The sequence below is a fragment of the Mustela nigripes genome, chromosome 15 (assembly GCF_022355385.1).
Source record: "Mustela nigripes isolate SB6536 chromosome 15, MUSNIG.SB6536, whole genome shotgun sequence".
NCBI lineage: Eukaryota > Metazoa > Chordata > Mammalia > Carnivora > Mustelidae > Mustela > Mustela nigripes.
Window position 1 is genome coordinate 31,595,197 of NC_081571.1, and position 27,490 is coordinate 31,622,686.

At 37.1% G+C, this 27,490-nt stretch overlaps 1 protein-coding gene across 1 annotated transcript in view; it reads left to right on the top strand.

Annotated features, from left to right (window-relative positions):
- The first annotated feature begins 641 nt into the window (after positions 1-641).
- VWA8 (von Willebrand factor A domain containing 8) overlaps positions 642-27,490 on the top strand; it is a 326,523-nt gene continuing 299,674 nt past the window's right edge. Inside the window, exons 1-2 of the mRNA XM_059378120.1 lie at positions 642-1,025; positions 13,968-14,045. Of these exons, the coding sequence (XP_059234103.1) occupies positions 863-1,025; positions 13,968-14,045 (241 nt within the window). The 5' untranslated portion in view covers positions 642-862. The remainder of the gene's footprint in view (positions 1,026-13,967; positions 14,046-27,490) is intronic.

Below are 27,490 nucleotides of genomic sequence, written 5' to 3' on the forward strand. Positions count from 1 at the left end.
CAGGCAATTTGTATATATCACTAAGTTGTCACTTTTGCATTTAGAATATAAGATGAAATATATTTAATGTAAGAATATATATAATATAATAAGAAATGTAAGATGAAAACATGAATGCATGATGAAATAGATATAGAAATACAAATCTAGAAAACAAACCAACCAACAAACCAACTTAGTGAACTGACTAAGGCAAAGTGTTTCAATCAAGTAATACAAAACAAACACCTCACGGAAGGACAGGTAAGGTTACAGTGAATCGAAATCAGTGAAAGTTCCCACAATCTGGAGAATAGGGACGCAATTTCTGAAAGGGACTTGAAGCAACGTACAGGGGAGCGCAATATAGTAAGTCTGGGCCTTTACCCAAGAAAAAAGACTTGCCTCTTAAGAGTCACACCATTCAACGGTCCTAAAACCCTTCGGCACTCCCCGAACTCAAGAGTTTACGCGACTGCAGGGCAAGGACTGGAGGCCGGCCTGGGAAACCCAGGTGAACCGAGGCAGGTGCGGGCCAGCCCAGCCCTGGAGCCCAGGCCCCGCAGCTCCGCCGCACCGCCACCCGGGTGGCGGGCCGGGCTCAGCGCTCCGCCGCGCGGGCTCGTCCTGGGCCCCCGGCGGCGGGTGCGGGACCCCGGCGGCCGGTGCGGGCTCCTGCGACTCGCGCTCCGCAGGAAGGGTCCGCCCGCGTGGGCCCGGCCGGCCCGACACCCGTGAGCCGACCGCGCCGGGGGGAAGGAGTTTCCGGCGGACTCGGCGCGGTGCCGCTTCCTGTCCCTCTCGCCGCGCCGCCTCACGCTGCCCGTCCCGGACGCGGCTCGCGTGGGACCCGCTCCCCGGCCCCGGCTACACGCCCGGTGCCATGCAATCCCGGCTTTTGCTCCTCGGGGCGCCTGGCGGCCGCGGAGCCCCCGCGGCGCGGCGCGTGCGGTTGCTCCTGCGACAGGTGGGGCGGGGCAGGCCCGGCGGCGACGGGCGGTGGTCAGAGGTCAGACTGCTGCATGCCGGGGCGGGAGCCGACACAGGTAACCCAGGGACGCCCCTACGGTCTGTGCTGGGGGGGGGGCCCTGCACTCCTCTGCACCCCACTCCCTCCTGCGCCGCTGGGAAGAAGCGCTGCGGGGGGAAGCCCAGAGAGAGAGAGAGAGAGAGAGGTTCAAGGCCCGGTCGGTCTCGGGGCTGACTGCTGTGTAGTGCGAGGCCAGGCGCTTGCACTCTCTGGGCCTCTTCTGTAACCCGAGGGAGCCGCGCTCAGGTTTCTGATGACCTGGAATAGTGCATTCCCCTTCCTTCACGGCTTTTACTCCCAGGATGCTGATTTGGATTACAGTACTCTTGGGGTTTACGCAGCAGCCCTCAGGAGTTGTTGAAACCTGGGCTTGACCTTGCCCTCTGAGTCTCAAGGGCCTGGAAGCCGGGCTGTGTCCTGTTCCAGCCAGGGCTAGTGATGACATGGAAGTGTGCATTCTCGCCAAGGATCCCATCGTTACAGTGTTCTAAACGTATACACAAGCCTTTCTGACTTTTCCAGGGGTTTTCCTTTCTCACAGCGCTCACATCTTATTGGAGCTGAACATCACAACTTAATTTTAAAACTCACGACTGTACAATTGAGTCATTGAGATCCAGAAGGGAAAAGTGATGTAAGACCACACAGCTAACAAGTGACTGCTTTAGAATCATATGCTCTAATTCCTAAGCTCAGGTTTTGGTTTTTGTTTCTTTGTTTGTTTTTTGTTTTTTTTTTTTTTTGGTTTGTCTTGCTTTGCTTTGTTTTTGTTTTGCTTGTTTGTTTGGATCTACCAGAGCTGGTTTTAGGAATCTTTTGTTGTTGTCTTATGTTGGAATTAGAGCATTTGTGCTGGTTAAGAGGAGGGATGTATGTTGTCGCAGCTCTTGAATGGCAGAGTGATTCTAAGCAAGATATCAGTGTCATTGTTGCTTAGAATAATGGAGCTTTTTTACTAGGAAGGTGCAGGTTTCATTGTTCCTCTTGCAACTCTGCCCCAATAATTTTCCTTACCAGGAAGTTTAGGTCCCATACAGTTCGTTCATTCTTTCTTTCTTCCATCGTTCGTTCATTCATTCAACAAATGGTTTTTTTCTTTCTCCTATGTGGAGTTGTGATTTCAAATTTTGCCCCTTTATCTGTTATTGTGACTTCTGTGATGTTTATTTATTTGTTAGAGGTTTTTGTGTGTTTGTTGCTTCTTTGTTGTAGAAATCAGAGAGGACAAGGGTAGAAGTGCAGTGTAATCTCCTCTAACTTAGGTTTTGGAGTGAAACACACAGGTCAGCGTTAAAAAAAATTTGCATTTTTTTTTGCATTGTCTGGATCTGGACACTTGAGGGTGGGTGGGCTACTCAATTTTGTGTCCCAGTTTTCTTTTCTTTGCTTTTTAAAATTATGTTCAGTTAGCCAACATATAGTATATCATTAGTTTTTGATATAGTGGTCAACAATTCATTATTACTTGCGTATAACAACACCCCGTGTTCATCACACAGCAGGTGTTGTGTCCCAGTTTTCTCAACTGTAAAATGAGGATAAGGAGAGTATATTTGATAGGATTGTTATGAGGATTTACTTATTTCATGTAATTCCTGCCACATATTAATGTTCAGTAAAAGTTAACTTCTTTATAATTCTTTATATCTCTGTATGTTCAGCTATACAGTTGTTTTGTTTTGTTTTGTTGGGAGTTGTTTTGTTTTCTTGGCTTTAGATGAAATGAAACCCGTTTCTTTAGGTCTAGAACTGTCACAGCTAGCTGGGTGGACATGTGGAAAAAAGTTAATTGATATGAACTTAAAAAATTGTTCCTTGTACATGAATAATACATGTTGATTATAAAAACATTAAAAATGTCCTCAAAATTATGTCCAACAAGCCAAAGTACAAAGTTTGCTTCAAATGTGAGACTCATGATCACATTACAGACAACATACTAACTTTTTAGACTCAGTCACTGACCCTAACAGGATCATACCAGGAGGAATAAATTGTGCTAAACCTACTTGCCTTGTTGTTGCAAGGTTGAAGGTAGGAGGACTATGGATGAATGCAGTTGGAACCTCACCAGAGATACAAACTCTATTAAAACAATTGAGAGCCAAGTAAACAGGAGGCAAGTGCTTGGCTATCCCGGTACATAATGTTGACCATGAAGGTTGGCCTGTGTCAGTTTGAACCAGAGGTCATACACCGATAAAACCACAAATAGCACTATGCTGCAATGAATTACAGTTTAGGTTGGAAAGATCCTCCCAGCTGCATACACACGTGACCAGTAACTCATCTCTCTGCATGTAGTTGACCTTGCTTGCTAGTGGTTTGGAAAAAGGGCAATAGGTACATAAATAGTAGATTCATGTTATCTACGGTTCTTGTCTCTCCTGGATTGTATGTATGTCTTATTTGTCTTTATTTTCCTTTTGGTACCTGTCAACATTTTGTACGTAATAAGCACCCAGTGGCTTTTAATGCTAAAATTCATACAGGGAAGGAGCAGGAGAGGCAGGAATTGCCTTGTTGGCTTTCAAGATAGGAGCTTTATAAAGCCTTGTAAACAGAAGGAGAAAGTCATTTATGTTAAAAAAAAAATCCCCATACCTACAGCTTTTATCTTTTGCTGTTGGATAGTTTAAGAATATGTAATTTGTAAATTCTTTATATCTCTTTATACTTCAATAAATAGTATTTCTCTTAGTTTTAGGAACAAAGAGATTTATAAGGCGGTTAGCTACTGCTAAGATTTCTTTTCCTTTCTTTTTCTTTCTTTTTTTTTAAACATTTATTTATCAGAGAGAGAACACAAGCAGGGGGAGAGGCAGGCAGAGGGAGAGGGAGAAGCAGGCTCCCAGCGAAGCAAGGAGCCTGATGGACAAGAGTTTTTCAATAAAGATTATTGGTGTTTTCACAGATGGAGCCAAACGAGTTGGTTCAGTAAGACTCTGACATTAAATGGGTTTAGATATAAACCCATAAAGCAAAATCAAATGATAAACTTGGAAACATAATTGTATAAATCTACCATGACATGTTTAATAATGTCATTTAATACCATTATTATTAAAAGAATTCACTATTTTATCATTATGACTTTATGTATGAAATACATTTGCTTAAGGAAATATTTAAAAATGCTTTTTGTATAAGAAATTTGTGCTCATTCTATTGGGTATTTACCCTAAAGATACAAACGTAGTGATCCAAAGGGGCACGTGCACCCGAATGTTTATAGCAGCAATGTCCACAATAGCCAAACTATGGAAAGAACCTAGATGTCCATCAACAGATGAATGGATCAAGAAGATGTGGTATATATACACAATGGAATACTATGCAGCCATCAAAAGAAATGAAATCTTGCCATTCGCGACAACATGGATGGAACTAGAGCGTATCATGCTTAGCGAAATAAGTCAAGCAGCGAAAGACAACTATCATATGATCTCCCTGATATGAGGAAGTGGTGATGCAACATGGGGGCTTAAGTGGGTACGAGAAGAATCAATGAAACAAGATGGGATTGGGAGGGAGACAAACTATAAGTGACTCTTAATCTCACAAAACAAACTGAGGGTTGCTGGGGGGAGGGGGTTTGGGAGAAGGGGGTGGGATTATGGACATTGGGGAGGGTATGTGCTTTGGTGAATGCTGTGAAGTGTGTAAACCTGGTGATTCACAGACCTGTACCCCTGGGGATAAAAATATATGTTTATAAAAAATAAAAAAATTAAAAGTAAAAAAAAAAAAAAGAAATTTGTGCTCATTATAGGAAAGTGAGATACAAATCCCCTAAGACCTAATTCTCTCATGCAAAGTCATAATTGTCAACTTTTTTGGTGTTAATATTAGCAGATTTTGTAAAAATACATATAATATTTATTTATATAAATATACATTTCCTTTTAAAAAATGGGATCATGTATGTTTTATAATTTTTTTCTTAACCATTATTGTGAACATATTAACAAAGTGATAAATACTGCTATACATGATTAAGTATATATTAAGCTCATGTAATTATATTATTTTACCAGTTTCCCATTCTTAAACATCCATGTTGTCTACCTTTTTTAGTTTATTTGTTTTTTAAAGTAATCTCTACACCCAGTGTGGGGCTTAAACTCAGACCCCGAGATCAAGAGCCAGATACTCTACCATTGAGCCAGCCAGGTGCTGTAGGTAATCTATTTTTAAGTATATAAAAAATACAAAAGACATCTATCCATCCATGATGCATTTTTTTGTGTGTGTGACTTTAAGATTTGATTCTTGGGCTTCAATAGAATTAATGACTTTAGGGAGGGGAATAGGGAACTTCTGCTTTAACTGAGAAATACAGTATACAGGGAAAAACTCCACTATGTTTCAGTCTTAGCTCTGTATTTAGTAGGTATTGAGCTTTGGGAAAATTATTAACTACCCTCAACCTGAAACAGGTTATTGTGACTCTGAGGACACTGTGACCCTTGTATATTAAATAATTTAGCAGTAAAATCCTGAAAGAGATGTTACCTAATAAATTGTTAGGAAGATCTGTGTTGTAGGAACATGCAGACTAACCTGGAATTTGCTGATGTATTTGGTTTTCTCTTGGGTCTAATTTTTGTATTTTAAAAAAATGGTGACACTAAATTAGTGGTTTTTAACCGAGAGTGATTCCCTTTACTCAGGGGAAAACGTGTATAGAAAAACATGGTTTACATGGGCGGGAGGTCCAATGGTTGTAGGCTAGATACAGGATGTTCAAATATTTTTAGGGTTCTCTCTGCCTTTCCCTGTGGTTCCCCCACTTTCCACTCTCCATTTGTTAGATTTGCTTTTTGCTGTATTGGTTTCAGTGTCTGCCAGGATTTCTTCAAGTAGTAGGAGTGAGAGCCCCAGATTTTGATTGTCCTTACAGTTCACACTGTTAGAAGAGGAGAGAACATCTTTTCCTGTGAGGTCTGACAAAAACCCTTGTGAGAACAACTATTGGCCAATCTTGGATCCTGTGCCTAAACCGGTCATTGTGGCCAGTGGAATGTTCTGGTAACTGTTGTGCGTGATACTTATTTCTGGAGGCTTTGGTGCAGGGGTAAAGGGTGGGATGAGTGGTACTCTACCCAAACCAAATGGGTTGGGTTTCCCCACTGGAGAGAGGGATTCCATTGTCAAAAGGAGAAAGAATATTGAGCAGGTAAAACAAAACAGCTGTCTGGTAAAAATCAAGTACATAATATCCAAAGGGGTTAGTATAAGAATAGTATTATTTAAAAGATACTATTGATTATTGTTTGAATATCGAAATTATTTTCTGAGAAACCGTTGGGAAATTCCTTTAATTAGGATCATTGCAAGTGATAAAAGCAAGCCTTATTACTCTAAATGAGCCTTAAATTTAATTTCATTTGGGAGCTTTTATCTTTTGGATTCTTTTCAGGGCTTTTAATTTTCAAGTCCATACTTTCTATGCCTGAATAAAATATATATCACTTTGTTGGTAGTAGTATTTATGTGATAGTTTGTGCTATACAGGATTTAGGTTAATCTGAGTTATGTGTGGTTATTTTTTTACATTATTTGTATTAATAAATGTAATTAAATGTTATACAGCATATTTTATAGCAATCTGTACTTGTTAATTCCTTCTTGCTATTCTAATATTTTCCATTATCTTATTAACTAAAATCTTTTTTAAAAATGATTGCATTTAACCAAAATAGTGTATTTGAGGAATGGTATACATTAGTCTCCTCTGCATAAGTTGTGTTACCTATTGTGTTATAAGTATCTTCAATTCTCTTTAGATTAGTACTTATACTACTTCATTCAAATGAATTCTTTACAAATGACATGATTTCTGAGCATTTTGAAAGATAGGCTGTTCTCAAAGAATACAGAAAATGGGTGAACTAAGGCTTAAAACAATACTCAATAAAACAGTATTTAATTAAAAGCTATAATCATTCATTCACATATTCATTTATCAAACATTTATTGAACACCTGCTTGGTTAAAGATATTATTTTTGGCACTATGAGTACAAAGGTGATTAAAACCTGGGCCCTGCCCACAAAATGCTATGGTCTTACAGACTGAACAGTGATCTTCAAACATTTTTCTCACTTCTCTCTTAAAAGGATTTTGCAAATATGTATCCCTTTGTATATTTTGAAGTTGATATCTAGAAATATTCCTGATAAGAATAAATAGTTCCAGAGTATGGTGTTTTCAGTGTGTTGTAAATATTGACATTTAAAACAAAAATTGCTAACAGTCAAAGTGTATCTTTTAAATGGAATCAGAATACCCTAGTAATTTGTTAGCCACTATCTCTGTTTTGAAAAATAAAGAGCTCTTACTTAACTGTCAGAAAGTTTACGTTATTTTTATCTTCTTGAATTTGTATTTCAATTACACTTACTCCTCATAATTTTATCTTAATATTTTTTCTTGAAATGTTTTGTCTTTATAGTATTTTTCTGCAACAAAAAAAATCTAATGTTAAAACACGTCATTACAATTATGAAAGCACAGTTGTTCAAAAGAATATCAATATGTTTCAAATTTCTAAAAAACATAAAATTTTATGGAAACATACCTGTTAATAACATGAGTGGTGCTTTCTCCCAGTTAAATATTAATTAGCGTAATTAATAGTCCCTAATTGTATATTAATTATTGCTGCAGTATGAACTTTGATACATAAGTTTTGATATACCACTATTGCTCAATTCTTTGTAGACTTTTTACTTATGAGCCAAAAATAGTATGTTGATTAACTATCAAAAATGTTGTTTTTAGTTATCTATCAACTGACAACTTGATTATAGCCTTTTCAGCTTTGTTCATAGCAAAGAATTGGAAACCACATGACTTGCATGTAGAGTTGCTGACCTAGCCAGTAGAATCACTCCTGCCTCCATTTCTGGGAGGTTCACTAAGAAGGCTTTACCAAAATTTATCAAATGGCTATGGTTATTTCCTCCCAAAGAGGCTGCTTGTTTAGTCTAATGTACTCAGAAAGAGTTGATAAAATTAACCCTTCATTCATCAGACCTTTGCCAATATAGTTGGTTTTTTCTTTTTCTTTTTTTTTTTTTGAGAAAATGCTTCTCTCACATGTTTAAATACTTTTTCATCAAATTTTAGTTTTTATAATTTAAAAAGATAATCTGTAACTATCAATTCAGTCAGCTAAATTAGAGTTTCTGACAGAAAAAAGATTTTTCCTTTTAGTTCAAATGACTCTTAATATATATTTTAAGGAATGTTTTAAAAGCCACTGAAAGACGAAATGCCACATTTTATAGGCTGGATTACTAGATACAATAAAGACAAGAATAAAGCAATCTAGTAGTTACATTTTTAAATTACCTATTTCATAATATATGGTTGTATAATTTTGTTCTTTAATATAATTTATAGTAAGTATTAAAATAAGTTATTTACATAATGAGGACTATGGTAGAAGACATGGTATTGTTCTCTTAAATGTGTAGTGAACTTTGTTTATGGGCTTTAGAGAACAGTTAAAGTCATGTATAAAAATCGGAAATAAATTAGTCAGTTTTAGACCTCATGATCAAACTTTTGACATTGTATTTAGTGACATGAAAACTAACTGGTTCAGAAGCTAGTGTAGAACATTTTCATAGTAAGAGTTAGAAAACAATCGTTATATAAGATAAGGAATGACTGTCATCAGAATGAATATTTCATGATGACATTTGAGAATAAATTGTTAACTACCTTTTTGAAAGATAAACATCTGATCTGCAGGAAACATGTAAAAGTTTTCTCTGTGGCTTTTATCCAGTGTATTGTGAACAGTTCAATAGTGTTGAAAACTATTTCAGTTATATGGAAATGGATCAGCATCAATATATGTACTGCTTCAAATGTTCAGAGGTGCCTTTGTGTGTGTGTTCATATGAAGAGTGTGTTCTCAAGATAAATGTTGAGAAAAGCTGAAAAACAGCTTACCTTTACATATGTGAAAAGCCAGTTTTTGAAGCTTTCTCTGCTTTGCAGTCTGAGCTCTCTCATCTTGGACTTTTTGACCATATAAACCCTCACTTCCCTACCCTGCTATGTACTATATCTGACACAGGCCAAAACAGACCAGTCATTTCTAAAGCTACTCTTTACTTTTAGTAGGCATTTGTAAGACATGGAGAAACTATTCCCAGGCAGGTGTATGTTAACTTGAATAATTTTTAAAAGAGACCTCTCCTAAACCATAATGTAATATGCCTCATTTATTTAGTCCCCTGGAGCAATGCAACATCCACCAGAGAGAAATAAGTGGGAGGGCTCCTGAAAGGGCCTGTGGGAATGGAGAACCTGCAGGTCCAGTCCTCAGTTAAATCTGTGTTCAGGAGAACACCCGGAAGTGAGGATCTGGAAAACTGATCTCCTTGAGACTTCCGTGCTCTGTACCTTTAGAAATCATGTACCCTAATTTAAAGACAATTATCGTAGTGGAATAGTAGTCAATAATTGTAATACAGGGTGAGAAGCATGAACCAGATACTATGCTAGCAGAAAGACAGGAATGGGATTCTTTTTTTTTTTTTTTTAAAGATTGTATTTATTTATTTATTTGACAGACAGGGATAACAAGTAGACAGGCAGGCAGAGAGAGAGAGGAGGACACAGGCTCCCTGCAGAGCAGAGAGCCTGATGTGGGGCTTGATCCCAGGACCCTGAGATCATGACCTGAGCTGAGGGCAGAGGCTTAACCCACTGAGCCACCCAGGCGCCCCAGGAATGGGATTCTTGATGGAGGTAGAGAGCATGCAGAAGGAAAAGTTAGGGAAAGTTCAATGGGGAGATGAGGATATTTGAGGAGTAGTTGTCTGAAGCAAGATGGGTATGACAGAGATGTGGAAGACCTTTCAGGCCGGGGATAAAGCATCAGTTACTGAGATAGGAATATACAGGGTAGACCTGGTTGGAGTTGGTTGGACAACATACAACAGAAAATCTGGAGTTCTGTTTTTCTGGTATTAAAGTTATCTCTGGAATATATAAATATCGTGTCCAGTAGCTTACTGATAGGTATGGAACTCGGGAGAGAAATCTGAGCCAAAGGAGACATTTAAGACTTAGTTGTACAGAAGTCAGGTTGGGACATTGGCATGGATAAGATGGTTCAGGAGAAGCATAGCATGGCAACAGAAGGTGGCTAGAAATATCAACATGGAGGCAGGAAGGACAAATGTCATTTTTCTCTTTGCCTGCAGCCAACATGACTAATCGATCCCTGTCCTATTTCTTAAAAAGTCTAATTTCCATTGTGATTGCTTCTTTGAATTTTTTAGAAGCCTTTTGCTTGATTTCCAAATGTTCAAAAACTTCCCAGTTATCTTTTTGTTACTCATTTTTAATTCCATTTTGATCAGAAAACATACTTTGTATGATTTCAGTCCTTTGAAATTTGTTAAGATTTGCTTTGTGATCCAGCATAAGATCTAGTTGGTGAATGTTTCATGTGCGTTTAAAAAGAATTCCGTATTCTGTCCTTGTTGGGTATAGTGTTCAGTAAAGGTCATTTATATTTAGTGGTTAATAGTGTTTTCAGATCTTCCTGTCCCATTTTCCAATTGATCTTAGCCAGAGGCTGAGAAGTGATTATTCTTACTTTTCTCTCCTTCTATTTCTTTTTCTTGCTCTTCCATCAGCTACTGAGATATATTGAAATATCAAAGTATGGTGGTGGATTTATCTCGTTCTACTTTTAGTTCTGAAGTTTTGTTTCATATTTATCCCCCAGCTTACTCTTTGCTGGGTCACCATCATAGATTTGCTGTGTTCATCCACAAAGGGTCACAGTCCTTTTTAGGAAGCTTTCTACTTACTCCCTCTGCTTGCACTAGGCCCCTTGAGGCCTGATGGTGGTAGTGGCTTTCTGTTACTGCTGGTCCCAGGGACCTGAGCTATCCTTGCTGGTTTTCGTAAACTCTGCCCCACCTTCACAAATGGTTCTTTTATTGTGCAGCTTGAATGTACCGTCTTTTTGTTGGGCTCCTGATTGATAAATGGATATGTTTAGGAAAAACACTTCAGTCAGTAGGAAAATCCAGTGCAAAAACCTGAAATGAGTATGTGTCTGACATGTTCAAGGAATAGTTAGGAGACCAGGTGGCTGGAGTAGAATAATTTGGGAGGACACTGGCAGGAGATGAAGTAAGAGAGAAGATGGAGGAGCCAGATCAGTATAGCCCTTGGGCCATTGCAACAATGAAGATTGAGTGAGAACTTGAATTACTTGACTCCTATTTTATTTTGATCACTGTGGCTGCTCTGTTGAGAATTAGCTTCAGGTGCAAGGGTTGAGACAGATCTGTCAAGTGGGTAGGAGTTATTGCTGTTTGAATGAGAAAATAAGTCTAAGTAACCACAGACCTTTAACTGGCTTGGGTCAACATTGTGGTGCTAGAGAATATGGTGAGAGGCGGATGATAATAGATACATCTTAAAGACAGAGTCTGTGGATTTTTCTGAGGAGGCTAGAGAGAAAAGTTAAGAATGGCTGTAAGATTTCTGGTCTGACGCCCTGGAGGTATTGAGCTGCCGTTAGCAGAACGGGGGAATACTGTGGGTAGAGCATATTTTGTTGGAAAAGTTTTGAGTATGTCAGGTTTAACATATTTTAGGCATCTCACTGTCTGTTGGTATCCATGTTTGGAATTCTGCGGTCTGGGTTAGTGGAATAAATTTGAGAGCCAGGTATATGTTAGTTGCCTGAAAGGTGTAAGACTAGATGAGCTTATCTGGAAGAGGTGATAGGTGGAATAGAAAAGAGGCCGGAAAAGAGGATGTTGAGGAAAGGTAGAGCAAGCAAGGAAGACTTGGAATCATGGTGAGGTAGGAAGGAAACAGAGGAGGAGAGGAGCTGGGAGAGGGAGAGAAAGGGAGAAAGAGGCAGAATCCTCTGTGGTATAAGTGTTGAAAGGAGGCGGGGCCCCGTTTTTTCCCTGCCAAGTCCGGGCAGCCAGGCTGTGGGTAGTAACCTAGGCTTGGCCAATGAAATGCCTGGCCCAGGACTTTGAGTCATAAGGGAATGATGCAGAGTTTAGCACAGTTTCCCTGTGGCAGGGTCCTTACTGGAAGATGGATCTCTAGACTAAAGATGAGTCATGATTTCTATAACTTAAATAGTGTTTTCCCAACTTTTCTACAGGTCTGAAAAATATCAAAATGAAATGGGGGAAAATGTTGTCCTCTGGTCGTGGCATCCCTGGTGTGGATCTAGTGGTGCCGGGGGTGGTGTCTCAGTGAGCCTGTCCTGGAGTGTGACTTTGTGTGACTGCTCTGTTTCTCCATTGCCTTCCCTGCCATGCTGTGGAATAGTTACTAAGCCGAGGTTTTCTGTCACCCTCGCTTTCTGTGAGCTCCCTCACATAACCGCTGTCACCGCAACTCCAATGACTTTTTTACTAAGCTAGTTTGAGATGGAGTTTCTGCTAAAGAAGTTATATGAAATAACTTGGGGGAACCACAGGTTACTTAGAGTCAAGATGAAATGAAGTAACATAAAGAATGTGTCTATAACAATATTTGCCAAGTAACCGGTATTCAATAAGTATTAGCTGATGTCTAGACTAATTTAGAGGAAAAGTCCTTTGATTTACACTCTAAACATACATGTTTTCTGTATTGGAAAGTATAAGTATACCTGTGTTTTTTTTTTTTAAACCTTTTTTTTTTTTCAAGATTTTATTTATTTATTTGACAGAGAGAGATCACAAGTAGATGGAGAGAGAGGCAGGCAGAGAGAGAGAGAGAGGGAAGCAGGCTCCTCGCTGAGCAAAGAGCCCGATATGGGACTCAATCCCAGGACCATGAGATTGTGACCTGAGCCGAAGGCAGCGGCTTAACCCACTGAGCCACCCAGGCGCCCAGTATACCTGTGTTTTACACAATGTTTTCTCTCAACTTGCCACATAGCTGTAATACATTTCTTTATCTATAATATATATATATATATATATATATATTTTTCAACAGGGTTACAAATTTCCTCACTTGTGAAGCCTCTGTCTCACATGGTTATTCTGAAAATGTATAAAGTACTTAGAAGATAGTAATCATTCAAAAAATGTTGGCTGCTTTTGTTACTATTACAGTGATTTAAGGCCTTAGTCTCTCCATGTTACCTAACTAGCTCCCAGCTGGCAATGTTGAAAGTTGTGTTTTATACAGCTACTTTTTCTAAGTGTCATTGAGCCCTTTCTAAGTGAAGTCCCAGGTGCAGATGGGATCTCTATATTTATTTTACTGTGGGAGAGAACAAAGCAGAGAGGGTTTGGTTTAGTCCTACACTTTGGAAGATCGGCCAGAAATTAATGTTACTTAAATAAAATTAGCACCAAGGAGAAGTGAGAACTTTTGCCTCTTTTGCTTGTTTCATGTAGGAAATCTTGGCATATAGGCTGGGGCTTTCCTGGAAATATTGCATTTTTGGGTTATGTTGCTAGAAAACTTGAAGTTGTATATAGTAAAAATAAGAATCTATAAGGATGTAAAAAGTTACAATTTGTGTTAAAAGATGCCACCTTATGAATGCTTTGGATGATCTTAAGCAAAATGTATTCTTCTGTATTGTTGACTTTATTAGTATTATTCTTAATGAGAAAATAAGGCTAGTTAATAAAATTCTGTTGTACTTCAGGTTTTTTTTTTGTTGTTGTTGTTGTTGTTTGTTTTTTGTTTTTTTTTCCTAATGTAGGGTTTAAAATGTGAATTTTACCCGTGTTTCCCTTTTCCATTATACAACTTAAACTTTGGATACAAGTTTAGAGCATAGTGGTTGACATAGGCTGGTGTGTCTATGGGGCTGAACACAGGCAGAGGTGGGTACATTTCTATAGAGTCCTTCTCTGTAGGTCAGGGCAATCATCATTGGGAAGGGCAGAGTGTGTAGTTTTCTTGTTTCTTGTAATGGTGTGTTTCCTTATTCTCTTTTTAGGTGATACAGTTAATATTGGAGATGTATCCTACAAACTGAAAACTCCAAAGAGCCCAGAACTTGTGCCGCAGAACTACAGTAAGGAATAGTCATTTATTTATGAATGAATAGCTTTTAACTTTTCATTATGGGGATTTTCAAACATATGCAAAACTAGAAAAAAGTATATAAACATGATGTATTTATCATTTATTTTGAACATTTATCCACGTATATCAATCTTTTAACTGACTCCCATTTTTTCTTCTGGAGTATTTAAAACCTATCCCAGACATCCTATCACCTCACCCTTGAATATTTCAGTAAAACATTTTTCGTGTACTATTCTTTCATTTTTTAAATTGGGATAAAATTTACATATAATAAAATGCACAGATCTTAGGTATTCATTTTGATTCATTTTGACAATTCTGTAAAATTATATAACTGCCAAGATTTATTTTCCTCATCCCTAAATATTCTGTGCTCCTTTCCATCTGCTCTGCCCTGGATGCCAGTGTTCTTGTTTTCTACCACGATGGATTAGCTTTACCTGTTCTTTAGCTGTCTATAAATAGAATCATATGATAGAGTTTTTCTGGGTATGTATTTGGCTTCTTTCTATCAAGATAATGATTTTGAAATTCACCCATATTCCCATACTTATCAGTTTGTTTTTAATTGCTGGGTAGTATTGCATTGTATAAATATACTACAATTTGTTTACCTGTTCTGTCGATAGACATTCGGAGGTTTTCCATTTTAAGACTGTTATGAATAAGGTGGTATGAACATTCCTGTACAAGTCTTGTAGTTATAACTTTTCACCTCTCTTGAATAAATAACTAGGAATTGAATTGATGTGTCATAGGATGGATGGCTGTTTAACTTTATAAGACACTGCCAAACAATTCTCCAAGATAGTCATGCTGTTTTACCCTTTGACCAACAGTGATGTTCTATTTCTATATCCTTGCCAACATTGGAATTTCTAGTCTTTCCTTTTACTCATTCTACGAGGTATAAAATAGTAACTTGTGGTTTTTGTTTTATACCAGCATTATTGAAATATAATTAATATACCATAAAATTTAACTTTTAAAAAAAATTTACCTTTTAAAGTGTAGAACTCAGAGGTTTTTAATATATTTACAGTTGTGCAATCGTGCCCCATCTAACTTTAGAACATTTTCATCACACCCAAAAGAAGCCTTGTATCCATTAACAGTCACTCCTTGTTTTGACCTCCAACAACTGTATACACCACTCCCCCAACCCCAGCCTTTGGCAGTCACTAATATATTTTCTGTTTCTGTAGATTTGCCTACTCTTAGTAGTTCATATAGATGAAATCATACTATATGTGGCCTTTGCATCTCACTTTTTTCATTTATTATGTTTCAAGGTTCATCTGTGTTGTAGCATGTATCAGTACTGGATTCCTCTTATGACTAAATAATATTCCATGGTATGGCTCTACCACTTTTTGCTTATCCATTCATCAGTTGATAGACATCTGGTTCGTTTCTACTTTTAGGTTGTTACAAATGATACTGTTACGCCCATAAAAGTTTTCATAAAAGTTTTTGAACAGACATCTGTTTTCAGGTTTTTTGGTTATGTGCCTAGTAGTGGAATTGCTAGGTCAGACAGTAACTCTATGTTTAACGTTTTGTGGAATTATCAAACTGTTCTCCACAGAGGCCACCCGGTTTTACATTCCCCACCTGGATGTCTGAGGCTTCCAGTTTATCCACATTTTTACTGACACTTACTACTGCCTTTTTATGATAGCCATCTTCACCAGTATGAGGTGGTTATCTTGTGATTTGCATCTCCCTAATGACTCACAGTCACTTGTTTGCTCAAAATCATGTCACTTCTTTTCTCAGAATTCCTTAAATGAACCAAGGTCACTCCTTACCTTTCTTGATCTAGTCTCAGCCTTATCTCCTGTTACTCTCCTTCCTTATTTCCAGTCACTGGACACAAAATAGATAATTTTTTGTTCACTCTTCAGATTCTTCCACTAGACTATGTGCTCCTTGAAGGAAGATATCACACTTTCATCTAATGTAAGTTTCCAGTGACTCTCCTAAATGACTCTGCCATCTGTCCTCTCCACTCTGTCTCATTTTTCTTTTACTGTATTTTTTTAAGTTATTTTCTCAGTAGTCACTCTAGAGACTACAGTTGACAATTTACCTTGAAACAAACTTGTTCCTATTAATAATAACTTAATTTCAATTGTGTATAAAAACTTTGCTCTAAAATAGCTCTCTTCCCTTTTACTTCCTTTTTGCTATTATTGTCATCCAAAATATATCTTTATATGTTAAAATCTATCATCACAATTTTGTATAATTACCACTATATGAAGTTGTCTTTTAAATCGGAAGGAAAGAATTACAAATAAAAATATGTTTATCCTGTCTTTATATTTACATATGTAATGGCCTTTACTAGTATTCTTTGTTTCTTTGTGTACATTTGAGTTACTATCTAGTTTGCATTCATTTCAGCTTGAAGGATGGAATTCTTTTAGTATTTCTTGTAGGGCAGATCTATTAGTGATGAATTCTCTCAATTTTGGTTATCTGGAAATTTCTTTCTTTCTTTCTTTCTTTTTTTTTTTTTTTTTTTTGGTAAGATTTTATTTATTTATTTAGCAGAGCTAGAGAGCACAAAAGCGGGGAGAACAGCAGAAGGGCAGGGAGAAGCAGTCTCCCTGCTGAGCAGGGAGCCCAAAGTGGGGCTCGATCTCAGGACCCTGGGATCATGAACTGAGTTGAAGGCAGACGCTTAACCATCTCAGCCATGCAGGCACCCCTAGAAATTTCTTGATTTTACCTTTATTGGTAAAATAACAATTTTATTATTATTCTTAATTTTACCTTTCTTGGCTAATAGGTTTTTGTCCCCAGCACTTTGAATATGTCATCTTATTGGCCCTGACCACCATAGTTTATGATGATAAACTGATAAATCAGTTATTAATTTTATCAAGAATCCTTTCTAATGATGAGCCACTTGTCTTCACTCTCCAGATAGTCCATTTGTCTTTGTCTATTAATAGTTTGACTGTGATATGGCTAAGTGCGGTCTCTTTGAGTTAGACTTATTTGGAGTCCATTGAGCTTCTTGAATGTGCATACTAATGTTTTCCATTAATTTGAAGGAGTTCTTTTGTAATCATTCTTCATTCTTAGTTCTTCTCTTCTTTTTTTTTTTTAAAATTAATTAATTTATTTATTTGTCAGAGTGAGAGAGAGTGCGCGCGCCCAAGCAGACAGAGTGACAGGCAGAGGCAGAGAGAGAAGCAGGCTCCCCACTGAGCAAGGAGCCTGACGTGGGACTCGATCCCAGGATCTTTGGATCAGACCTGATCTGAAGGCAGCAGCTTAACTGACTGAGCCACCCAGGCGTCCCAGTTCCTCCCTTCTTTCTGTCTTTCTGGGACTCTCATTATCTTTGCGTTAATATGCTAGATGGTGTCCTGGAGTTTCTGAGGGCCTGTTAATTTTTCTTCATTCATTTTTGTTTCTGTTTCTTAGACTAGATAATGTGAGTTAACCTATTCAAGTTTGCTGATTACTCTGTCCTCTCACGACTGTTTTTGAGCCCCTTTGGTGATTTTTTTTTTTTTTTCAATTCATTTATTATAGTTTTTGACTTTAGAATTTCTCTTTGAATCTTTTTTATAATTTCTGTTTCTTTATTGATATTTTCTGGTGAGATATTGTTGTCATACTTTAAGTTGTTAGACTTTTGGGGGGGTTCTTTGAACAAAAGCTAATTTAAAGTATTTTATACTGAGTTCAGTGTCTGGCTTCCTCAAAGATAGTTTATTGACTGCTTTTTTCTTCTGTGTACGCTATAATTTCCTATTTCTTTGTGTTTCGTACCTTTTATTTTGAAAAGAAGACCTATTAAATAATATAATTTGACAACTCTGGGCATCAACTTCCCTCCCTTGCTTAGGGTTTGATTTTGCTCTAGTTGTTTGTTTAATGATGTATGTAGACTGTTTCTCTGAAATCTGTACTCTTTGTCATATGCAGCCACTAAAGTTTCTGCTCAGTTAGCTTACTGGCCCGCCAGTGATGGTACAGAGATTTCTTACATGCCTCAAACAAATCTCTTCTCCCGATTTTGACCATGGCCTGTGTGTGCATGTTGGACATGATTTCCAGCAAAGCTCCAGAGGCAGCTTATAAGTCTGTCTTCCTCCTTGTGCAAAGCTTCAGTGTCAGCCAGAGGTGAGCCATTAGACCCTTCTCAGAACTTTCCCAGACATGTTCATGGCCTTCTAGATTCCTAGACATATACTGTAGTTTTTCAGGCCTTCCTTTGGACATCTTATTCCCAGTTTTTCCTTTAAAGTTGTTTGTTTGTTTTTTTGGTCATCCTTTTGTTAGCTCCAACTGGTTTTAGTGCCTCAGGCAGCTGCGATGTTAAACAGTTGTTCAATTTTTTTTTTTTTTTTTTTTTTTGGGCAAACACCCTGGAGTAGTGTTGTTTACACACTGGGAGCTCTGAGTGGGTCAAATGAAGTCAAATTCTAAAAAAGGAGCTTTTCAGAGAGCTGTTAGAGGAGTCAAGTAGGGATAGTTTTCTAGGGCCAGGAGGATTAGGAAGCTGCAACCCTGTTCTGCCCCCTTCAGTGGTTGCCAGGCTGCTGGTTTGCACCAATATTGTTGGTGGTTGATATCAAGATTACTCCAGAGCTGGGGAGAGAGGTGGGAACAGGACAAGTTAAAAGACTACAAAACATACAGTTCATACAAGGTTCACACATTTTTCTTGGATAAATGCTTGTTAGATTGTTGAAAGTCTCTTGTTAATTTCTAGAGTTCTGAAAAAATGAATTTTGACAATTTTTGCCAGTGTTGCTATTGCTTTTATGAAGGAGTGGATTTTAAGTGGTCCTTGCCTTGCTGTGCCAGTGGTGCACATTTAGTTTACATGTCCCTGATGAGTATGATGTTCAATTTATTTTCCAATGCTTATTGATTATTTATATATCTTTTGTGATGTGTCTGTTAAAATACTTTGCTTATTTAAAAAAGTGGATTTTGCCTATTTATTGTTGACTTGTAAAAGTTCTTCATATACTCAAGATACAAGTTCTTTGTCATATATATGTATTATAAATACTTTTTTCAGTCTCTCCCTTGCCTAATCATTTTCTCAGAGTTACCTTTTAGTTGGCAGAGGTTTTGATTACATAGAGTTTATTGTTTATTTTTTTGTTATGGTTAGTGCTTATTATTATGTCTTAGAAATCTTTGCCTACCTCAAGGTTGTGAAGATAGTCTTTTTTTTCCCCTAAGAACTTTATAGTTCTGTTTTATTTTAAAGGGGTAAGTCCAATTTTAGTTTGAAATATTTTTGACTTTTTTTTTTTCATAATGTGGCCTTTATTATGCTTTAAATATCTGTAGAGTCTGTATTGCTAGTTCCTCTTTTATTCCTAATATTGGAAATGTGTGGGTTTTTTCTTTCTCTTCTTAATTAGTCTTACTAGGGATTTATCAGTGATAAAAATAGTTTTTCATTATTGATTTTTCTCTATTGTTTATCCATTTGTTATTTCACTGATGTCCATTCTTTAATACTTCCTTTCTTTTATTTACTTTGATTCCTATTCTTTGTCTGACTATTTAAGGTAGACGTTCAGATTATTGTTTTTGTCCCCTTTTTTTCTGATTTAATTGTCCAAAGCTGTAAATTTCCATTTAAACTATGCTTTAGGTCTGCCTCACAAATATTGATATCTTAAGTTTTCATTATTCCATTCAAGACATTTCTAGGGGTCACAGATTTTTTCTTTATTTAGAAGTATGTTTGCTTCATTTTCAGTATTTGGTTTGTTTTTCTTTATCTTACAGTTACTGATTTCTAATTAAATATTAAGGTCAGAGTATCTAATTTAATACTATTATGGTCAGGGAACATATTCTCTAGAGTTCCAGTTCTTTGAAATTGAAATTATTGAGACTTAATGATCAGCATTAAGAGCTCTGTTGGTGAGTGTTTCATGTTATCTTTGAAAAGAATTAGTATTCTGCTGATGTTGGGCGTTGTTGTCTGTAAATATTAATTAGGTCAGTATTGACAATATTGTTCAAGTCCTTTATGTTTTTACTGATTTTATCTACCTCTTCAATCAGTGGCTGATAAAGTGGTGCTAAAACATTCTATTATGATTGTTGATTGTAGATTTGTTGCTCTTTATTCTACTAGTTTTTATTTTGTGTATCTCAGAACTCTCTATAGGTATGTACACACTTATAATTGTTATGTCCTCTTTATGAATGGCCCATTTATTATTCAATGCTGTCATTGTCTGGTAACAGTTTTTCTTCTTAAAGTTTATTTTGTCTGATAGTAATGTAAACCACACCATCTTTCTTGTGCTAAGTGTTTGTATGGTATGCTCTCTTTCACTCTTTTACTTTGAGCTAGTTTGTGCCTTTATATTTCAAGTGTGTCTTATGAACAGCTTATTTATACAAGCTTATTTTTACAAGCTCTTTCTTTGAATGGAATGTTCAACTCATTTATATTTAATATAATTATTGATGTAGATGTGCTTATGTCGACCATCTTGATTTTTTTTGCCTTTTTGTTTTCTTTATATTTTTATATACATTTTTTATTATCTTCTTTTCAGAGATAATTTTTCCATTTTGTCTCTTCCATTGGCTCTCTAGTTATGCCTCTTTTTCTAGTGTGGTTTGTCCAATAGAACTTCTTGAAGTGATGGCTATGTTCTATATTTTTGCTGTCCAGTATAGCAGGAACTAGCCACATATGGTTATTAACCATTCAGAGCATGACCATTGCAGTCAGCAAGGAAAATAATTTTAGATTTTATTTAATTTTTGTTAATTTAAACAAATTTAAATAGTGACATGTGACTAGTGGGTGCTCTATTGAACAGTGATTCTCTAGGGAATACATCTTCAACTTACCATAGTCTACTTTCAAGTAATAGGTCTGTTTTAGGGACAATGTGATAACTTTTCAACACTATACGTTCATTTACCTCTCATAACCTTGCTTGGTAGTCTTGCTATCATATATTTTAATTCCATAAATGCTAAAACACCACAATATTGTTATTTTTTACTTTAGGCAATTAGTGGAATTTTAAATTAAATATATATGTATAAAATAGAGAGGTTTTTTTTTTTAAGATTTTATTTATTTATTTGACAGACAGAGATCACAAGTAGGCAGAGAGAGAGAGAGAGAGAGAGAGAGGAGGAAGCAGGCCCCCTGCTAAGCAGAGAGCCCGATACGAGGCTTGATCCCAAGACCCTGGGATCATGACTTGAGCCGAAGGCAGAGGCCTTAACCCACTAAACCACCCAGGCTTCCCAGAGATGATTTTTAAAGTTTTTAATGTCTACCCATGTTTTATGCTGCTTTTCATTTCTTCCTGCAGATTCAGACATTCATCTGAAAGCATTTCCCTTCAGCCAGAAGAGTTTCTTCTAGCACTTCTTTTTAGTAGGCTTGTGATAGGAATTCTCTCGTGTGTTGTTTTTTTTTTTTTTTTTTAATATTTTACTCATTTATTTTGAGAGAGAGAGAGAGCATGAGCAGGGGGTTGGGCAGAGAAAAAGGAAAAGAGAATCTGAGCAGACTCCCCACTGGACACAGAGCTGAAAAGGGGCCTATGTCTAAGGACCCTGCCATCAGGAGCAAAGGTGAAATCAACAGTCAGTTGTTTAGCCAACTGAGCCAGCCAGGCACCCCTCTTTTTTTTTTTTTTTTAAAGTAAGCTCCACACCTAATGTGGGGCTCGAACCCACAACCCTGAGATAAGAAGAGTTGCATGCCCTCTTGACTGAACCAGCCAGGGGCCCCTCATCTGTTGTCTATCTTGACATGTGTTTTTATTTCACTTACCCCCGTCACTGGAAATGGAATGCCACTTTTTTATTCTGTTTTTTTTTTTAGTCCTTTAAAGATATCATTTTATTGTCTTCTGGTTTCTATTGTTTCTAATAAAAAGTCTGCTATCATTTTTGTTGTGCCCATAGTTGTTATTTGTCCTTTTTCTCTATCTACATTAAAAATTCTTCTTTTCATCTCTTATATTTTAATGAAAAGTTTGGCTTTGATGTACACAGGTGTGTTCTTTGAATTTATTTTCTTTGCTTTCTCTGAGTTCTTAAGTCTCTGGGTTAATTTGGAAATTAATTTGGAAAATTAATTGGAAGTTAATTTGGAAAATTCTTGGCCATAATTAATAATTCTTGGCCTGTTTTTCTTTTCAGCTTTGTGCAGTCTTAGTTTCATCCTGTCGGACGAGTCATTCATTTCTATTAATACACTTTTCATTTTTACCTCCATTCACGTTTTCTTTATATTTTCCATCTCACATGCTTGAATACATTCATGTTGTCCTCCTTTTGCACTAGATATTTTAACATATTTTTCATGGTCTGATAATTCCAGCATCTAGGCCACTTTTAGAACTGCTTTTATTGATTTTTGAGTATGGATCACTTTTATAAAAAATTTTTAAATTTTTTAATAAACATATAATGTATTTTTAGCCCTAGGGGTAGAGGTCTGTGAATTGCCAGGTTTATACACTTCACAGCACTCACCATAGCACATACCCTCCCTAATGCCCATAACCCCACCCCCCCTCCCAAACCCCCTCCCCCCAGGAACCCTCAGTTTGTTTTGTGAGATTAAGAATCTCTTGTGGTTTGTCTCCCTCCCTCCCGATCCCATCTTGTTTCATTTGTTTTTTTCCTGCCCCCCCAAATCCCCCACGTTGCATCTCCACTTTTTCATATCAGGGAGATCATATGATAGTTGTCTTTCTCCGATTGACTTATTTCGCTAAGCATGATACGCTCTAGTTCCATTCACGTCGTCGCAATGGCAAGATTTCATTTCTTTTGATGGCTGCATAGTATTCCATTGTGTGTGTGTGTGTGTGTGTGTATCACATCTTCTTTATCCATTCATCTGTTGATGGACATCTAGGTTCTTTCCATAGTTTGGCTATTGTGGACATTGCTGCTATAAACATTTGAGTGCACATACCCCTTTGGATCACTACATTTGTATCTTTAGGGTAAATACCCAGTAGTGGATCACATTTTCTTGCTTCTCTGTTTGTCTCATAATATTTTATTGTATGCCAGACATTGTATATAAAAGAATGGTAGAGACTGAAGTAAACGATATTTACCCCAGAAAAGGGCATGCCTCTTCATCTGCTAAGTCCCATGTTTGTGGAGGTGGGCACTGGAGGAGGAATGCAGAGTCAAACCAGTATATGCTTGAGCTCTGACTGGGCTTTGTTGTAGATTAGTTAGATTCCACTTATCTCTACTTTCAGAGGTACTGAGGAAGAGATCAGGACTTTCTCTTTAGTAATGTCTGTCATGTGAATTCTGGTGAGATTCCAGAACTTTCTTTATGCTTTATAGCTGAATTTCCAGCGCTACAAACCATGGCTCATTTCTCTTTGCTTTATGGCTATGTTTTTGGTTGCTTGGGAGCTTTGCCCTTTAGTCCTGCATTCTCCTTTCTCCAACCCAGATTTCTCTTTAAGCTGTTGCCCTTCTCCAGCCAAAGGCCATATCAATGAAGGCCAAGTGTGCCACAGAGGAATTTATCTCAGCTCTTCTGCCCGAACATGGTTCATGAGAGCTGCTGCTTTATACGGTATAAAGACGTGAAGTGCCTTGAAGGGATTTCTGTTGCTTTTTCTGTCCCACCCCCAGGCTTCACTGGGTTGTTGCCTTGTATTAACAAAAGGTGCAGTATGCTTCAGAAAGAATCTGTCTCAGTTCTTGCCCTTTGTCTGGTTTTTAGTGTGTACCCCTGTGTACTCAGTGAAGGCCAGGGGGGAAGAGTTAGTGGGTAAGTGCCAATTCCTCTGTGACTGAGACTTTTCAGTAGATGAGTTCATCATCTCAGCTCGTCTGTGGCCATTTTCGGTTGTTGGAAGTTCAGCTTGCTTCTCCTGATACACCTATGGTGGATTTCTTCCTCCTCCTACCATTCTGCCCGGGATGTACATGCTGTGCATCTCTTCTTTCCTTGAAAATGCTCATTACTCTCTAGAATTTAGTTCATTCAGGTTTCTTTGAATTCTTAGCTGTATGGTAGGTTTTAAGAAACTGTGATTTTTACAGATTAACTGCCTTGTTCTCATTGTCAGGTTGAAAGTAAAATTCTCTTCAATTCTCTTCTTCCTAACTAGAAGTGGGATTCAGGAGCATTTATTTCTAGTGTTCATTATTTAGTGGTTATGCCTAATCATATTATTGTAATTGATAGGTAATCTTTTCTGGGGGTGAGACTAGGGACTTAAATCTTTAATAAGTTGTTATATTTACCTAGAGAAACTTAACAAAGTAGATTTAGAACACCTTACATGATGATTGAAAACACTCATTTTTTTCCTGATTTCTGGACTTTATTTTTTTATTACGAATGTAGCTAACTTTTATAATGAACTTTGGAAGTGAGGAATAATATCCACTCTTGATAGACAGTAGGAAAACCATTATACCTAGTTTGTGTTCTGTATGGAAGTGTCTATTTGGAAGGAAAAGAATATGTTTGAGATTTTGTATGTACTATTTCCTAGATATGGATTTCCCTTCCTTCCTTCTCCTCATCTTCCTCCTCCTCTGCCTTCTTCTATTTCTGTAGTCATTTAACTGCTCTGATTTTCTTGCCAGTGTAGAAACAATCATTTCAACCTTATGGATATATTTTAAGGATTGAATCAGATAGCCTGTGTAAAATGAATAGGATAATGCCTGGGACGTAGTGCTCAATAAATAAGAGTCCCTGACACAACCATTTACTCAGTCTCCTGATTCTGTTCCTTCTTACTTCCTATTGCCCTTATAACACTGTTGAACATGGTTAATACTGAGGGCTGCTATGATTCCGCTTAAAAGATATGTTAAAAACATTTTTGTCTTCATTCAGTCTTACTTTTAAAAAATGAATCTGGAGGGGCACTTGGGTGGCTCAGTTGGTTAAGTGACAACTTTTGATTTTGGCTCAGGTCGTGATCTCAGCGTTGTGAGACTGAGCCCCACGTCAGGCTCCATGTTGGGCATACAGCCTACTTGGCAGTGTTCCTCTCCCTTTCTCCTGCTTTCTGTCTCTCTAAAAAATAAAGAATGAATCTGGAATCTTCTCTAGATTTGATTTTGAATTTGTCAATAGTTAGGTTGTTTCTAGGATCACACATGGTGGCAGTAGGCTCTTCAAAAAAGCTTCAATCTTCTTTCAAAGATAAAACTTTGAAACAATATGTTTTTATAGTGTTAAAAACACTGTGGTTTTTTATATTGTTATATATTTTTTAATATAGTTTTATATATAGTTTTTATATAGTGTTAAAAACATAGTGTGTTAAAAACACACTATGTGTTTATAGTGTGGAAGGAATGTTGTCCTTTCAAGCTTTATCTAGACATGAATCATGGTCATTGCTTGGCTGCTGCCAGCAGGGGATAGCACTATTCTTCCCTTTTAACAACTAAGATGGCACTGTGTCTCTCCTATTGAGGGTCTGCTAAAATATTTTATCATAGCTATAGATGCTTAATCATTTGGGAACTGGGGATCTTATTAAGTGAGAGAATGTATAATAAGACTATACCAGCTTTAAGGATTCAAGGGATTCTAGTAACAATATCAATTTTAAGACTTACAAATATATGCTTTGAATGAATATATCTTCATATTTTGCAAATGACTGGCGGGGAGGCAATTTAACAGTAGTTGGCTTAGATCAAGTTCCATGTGTAAAAGGTATCTGTTTTTAAATATAGAAAGACCCAAATATTTTGTTGCCAAAAAAACCCAGAAAAGCAAACAAAGAAAAACCCTCAACATATTCTCTTTTCAAAGAATTTTTTTTTTATTTATTTTTTTGACAGAGAGAGAGAGAGAAAGAGAGAGCGCTCACAAGTGGGCAGAGAGGCAGGCAGAGGGAGAGGGGGAAGCAGGTTCCCCACCGAGTAGAGAGCCTGATTCGAGGCTTGATCCCAGGACCCTGAGACCATGACCTGAACTGAAGGCAGAGGCTTAACCCACTGAGCCACCCAGGTGCCCCAACATTTTCTGTTTTAACATACTTTGAATTTCTATTGCTGTTTTCAGAAATCTTTTATGCAATTAAAAATTTTCATTTCTTTTATGTTTAGGTGTTAGTAGCTTACCCTTTGTAATTTATCAGAAAAGAGTTTATATTGAAAGCAGTTGGATGGTGTATAGGCTTTGGTTTGCTTTTTCTGTGCTTGTCATCCATTCATCATTGTTCCCACCATATTCATAATAATATAAGTATCCTTAGGTATATTATGGTTTGTATATCAAAATAATAGTGCCGTGTTATATCCAGTAGTAAATTAACATTGTCTCTACTAGTCTTTTGTATGAGGAGCTGCACCCTTTTGTAGGGGAAAGACTATTGGGAGTTTGGTTAACCTGAAATAGGAAAAGTGGCTGAGCTAATAAGTAAACCAAAATCTCACATAGCCACATAAGTATTACATGGTTGCTATGTATTAATTGGGGTAGATATATTTATTTATTAGTAAAACATGTTTTGGAGCATCTATTTCCTATATTAGGGTCAAATATTGTATTCTTTCAACTACTTCTCCCTCTCTCAGCGACTGTTTCCAAGATAGAAAAATCATAGCTGTTTGGCTTTACTCTTGCTATTAGATGACTGATTGGAGATTATGGGTTTTGGTTTTGAGAGAAACTAGAGAAACTAGATAGTTACCCCCTCCTCTTTTGGAGTTACTTTTTAAAATATCTTAAAATATTTTGAAAATAGTGTTTTGTTGAATGAAGTTTTGATACCCTGTTGCTTTCCCACCCATATTTATGCTTCAGTTTAGCTCTTTGCTTTTGCATATTTAACATTTTAAAATGAAACATAAATGACAGATTTTTGTTAAGGAAAGGAATTTTAGCAATTACCATCCTCTCTGAAACTCATTTTATAACCAGGAAAGTAGGACCATAAGAAAGAGGTCAGAAGACTAATTAATTAGTAGCAAAGCCCAGATTTCCTGACTTCAGTTTGATTTTTTTTTTTTTAATAGTCTGTCCCAGTATTTCTGGCTACTTTAGAGTAAGTCTGGGAATGAAAAGAAAACTGGTATGTTAGGTAACTCTTTTGGAACTTAAGAGCGTAGTAACAATTGAAAATATTGAAATAGTTGAGGCATGGTGGTGCTATTTTATTTCTGTCTTTTCCAAGGTTATTCAGAGCACTGAAAATCAATTGTTGTCTTTTAGTAATTAGGAAATAAAAATCACAGTGTTGTGACATGAACCCTCATATTTAACACCTAATTTAATGGAAGTGGTAGAAATCCTGTTAGCCAACAGAGATGCTATAGACTGGGAATATTCTCAAGTGGAAGTCCAAAATTCAGTTTAAAACCACATGAAAGTGGTATTATGTCATGAAAATAAAATTTCTTAATTCTTTGACCATTTGACTAAGATAATGAATGCTT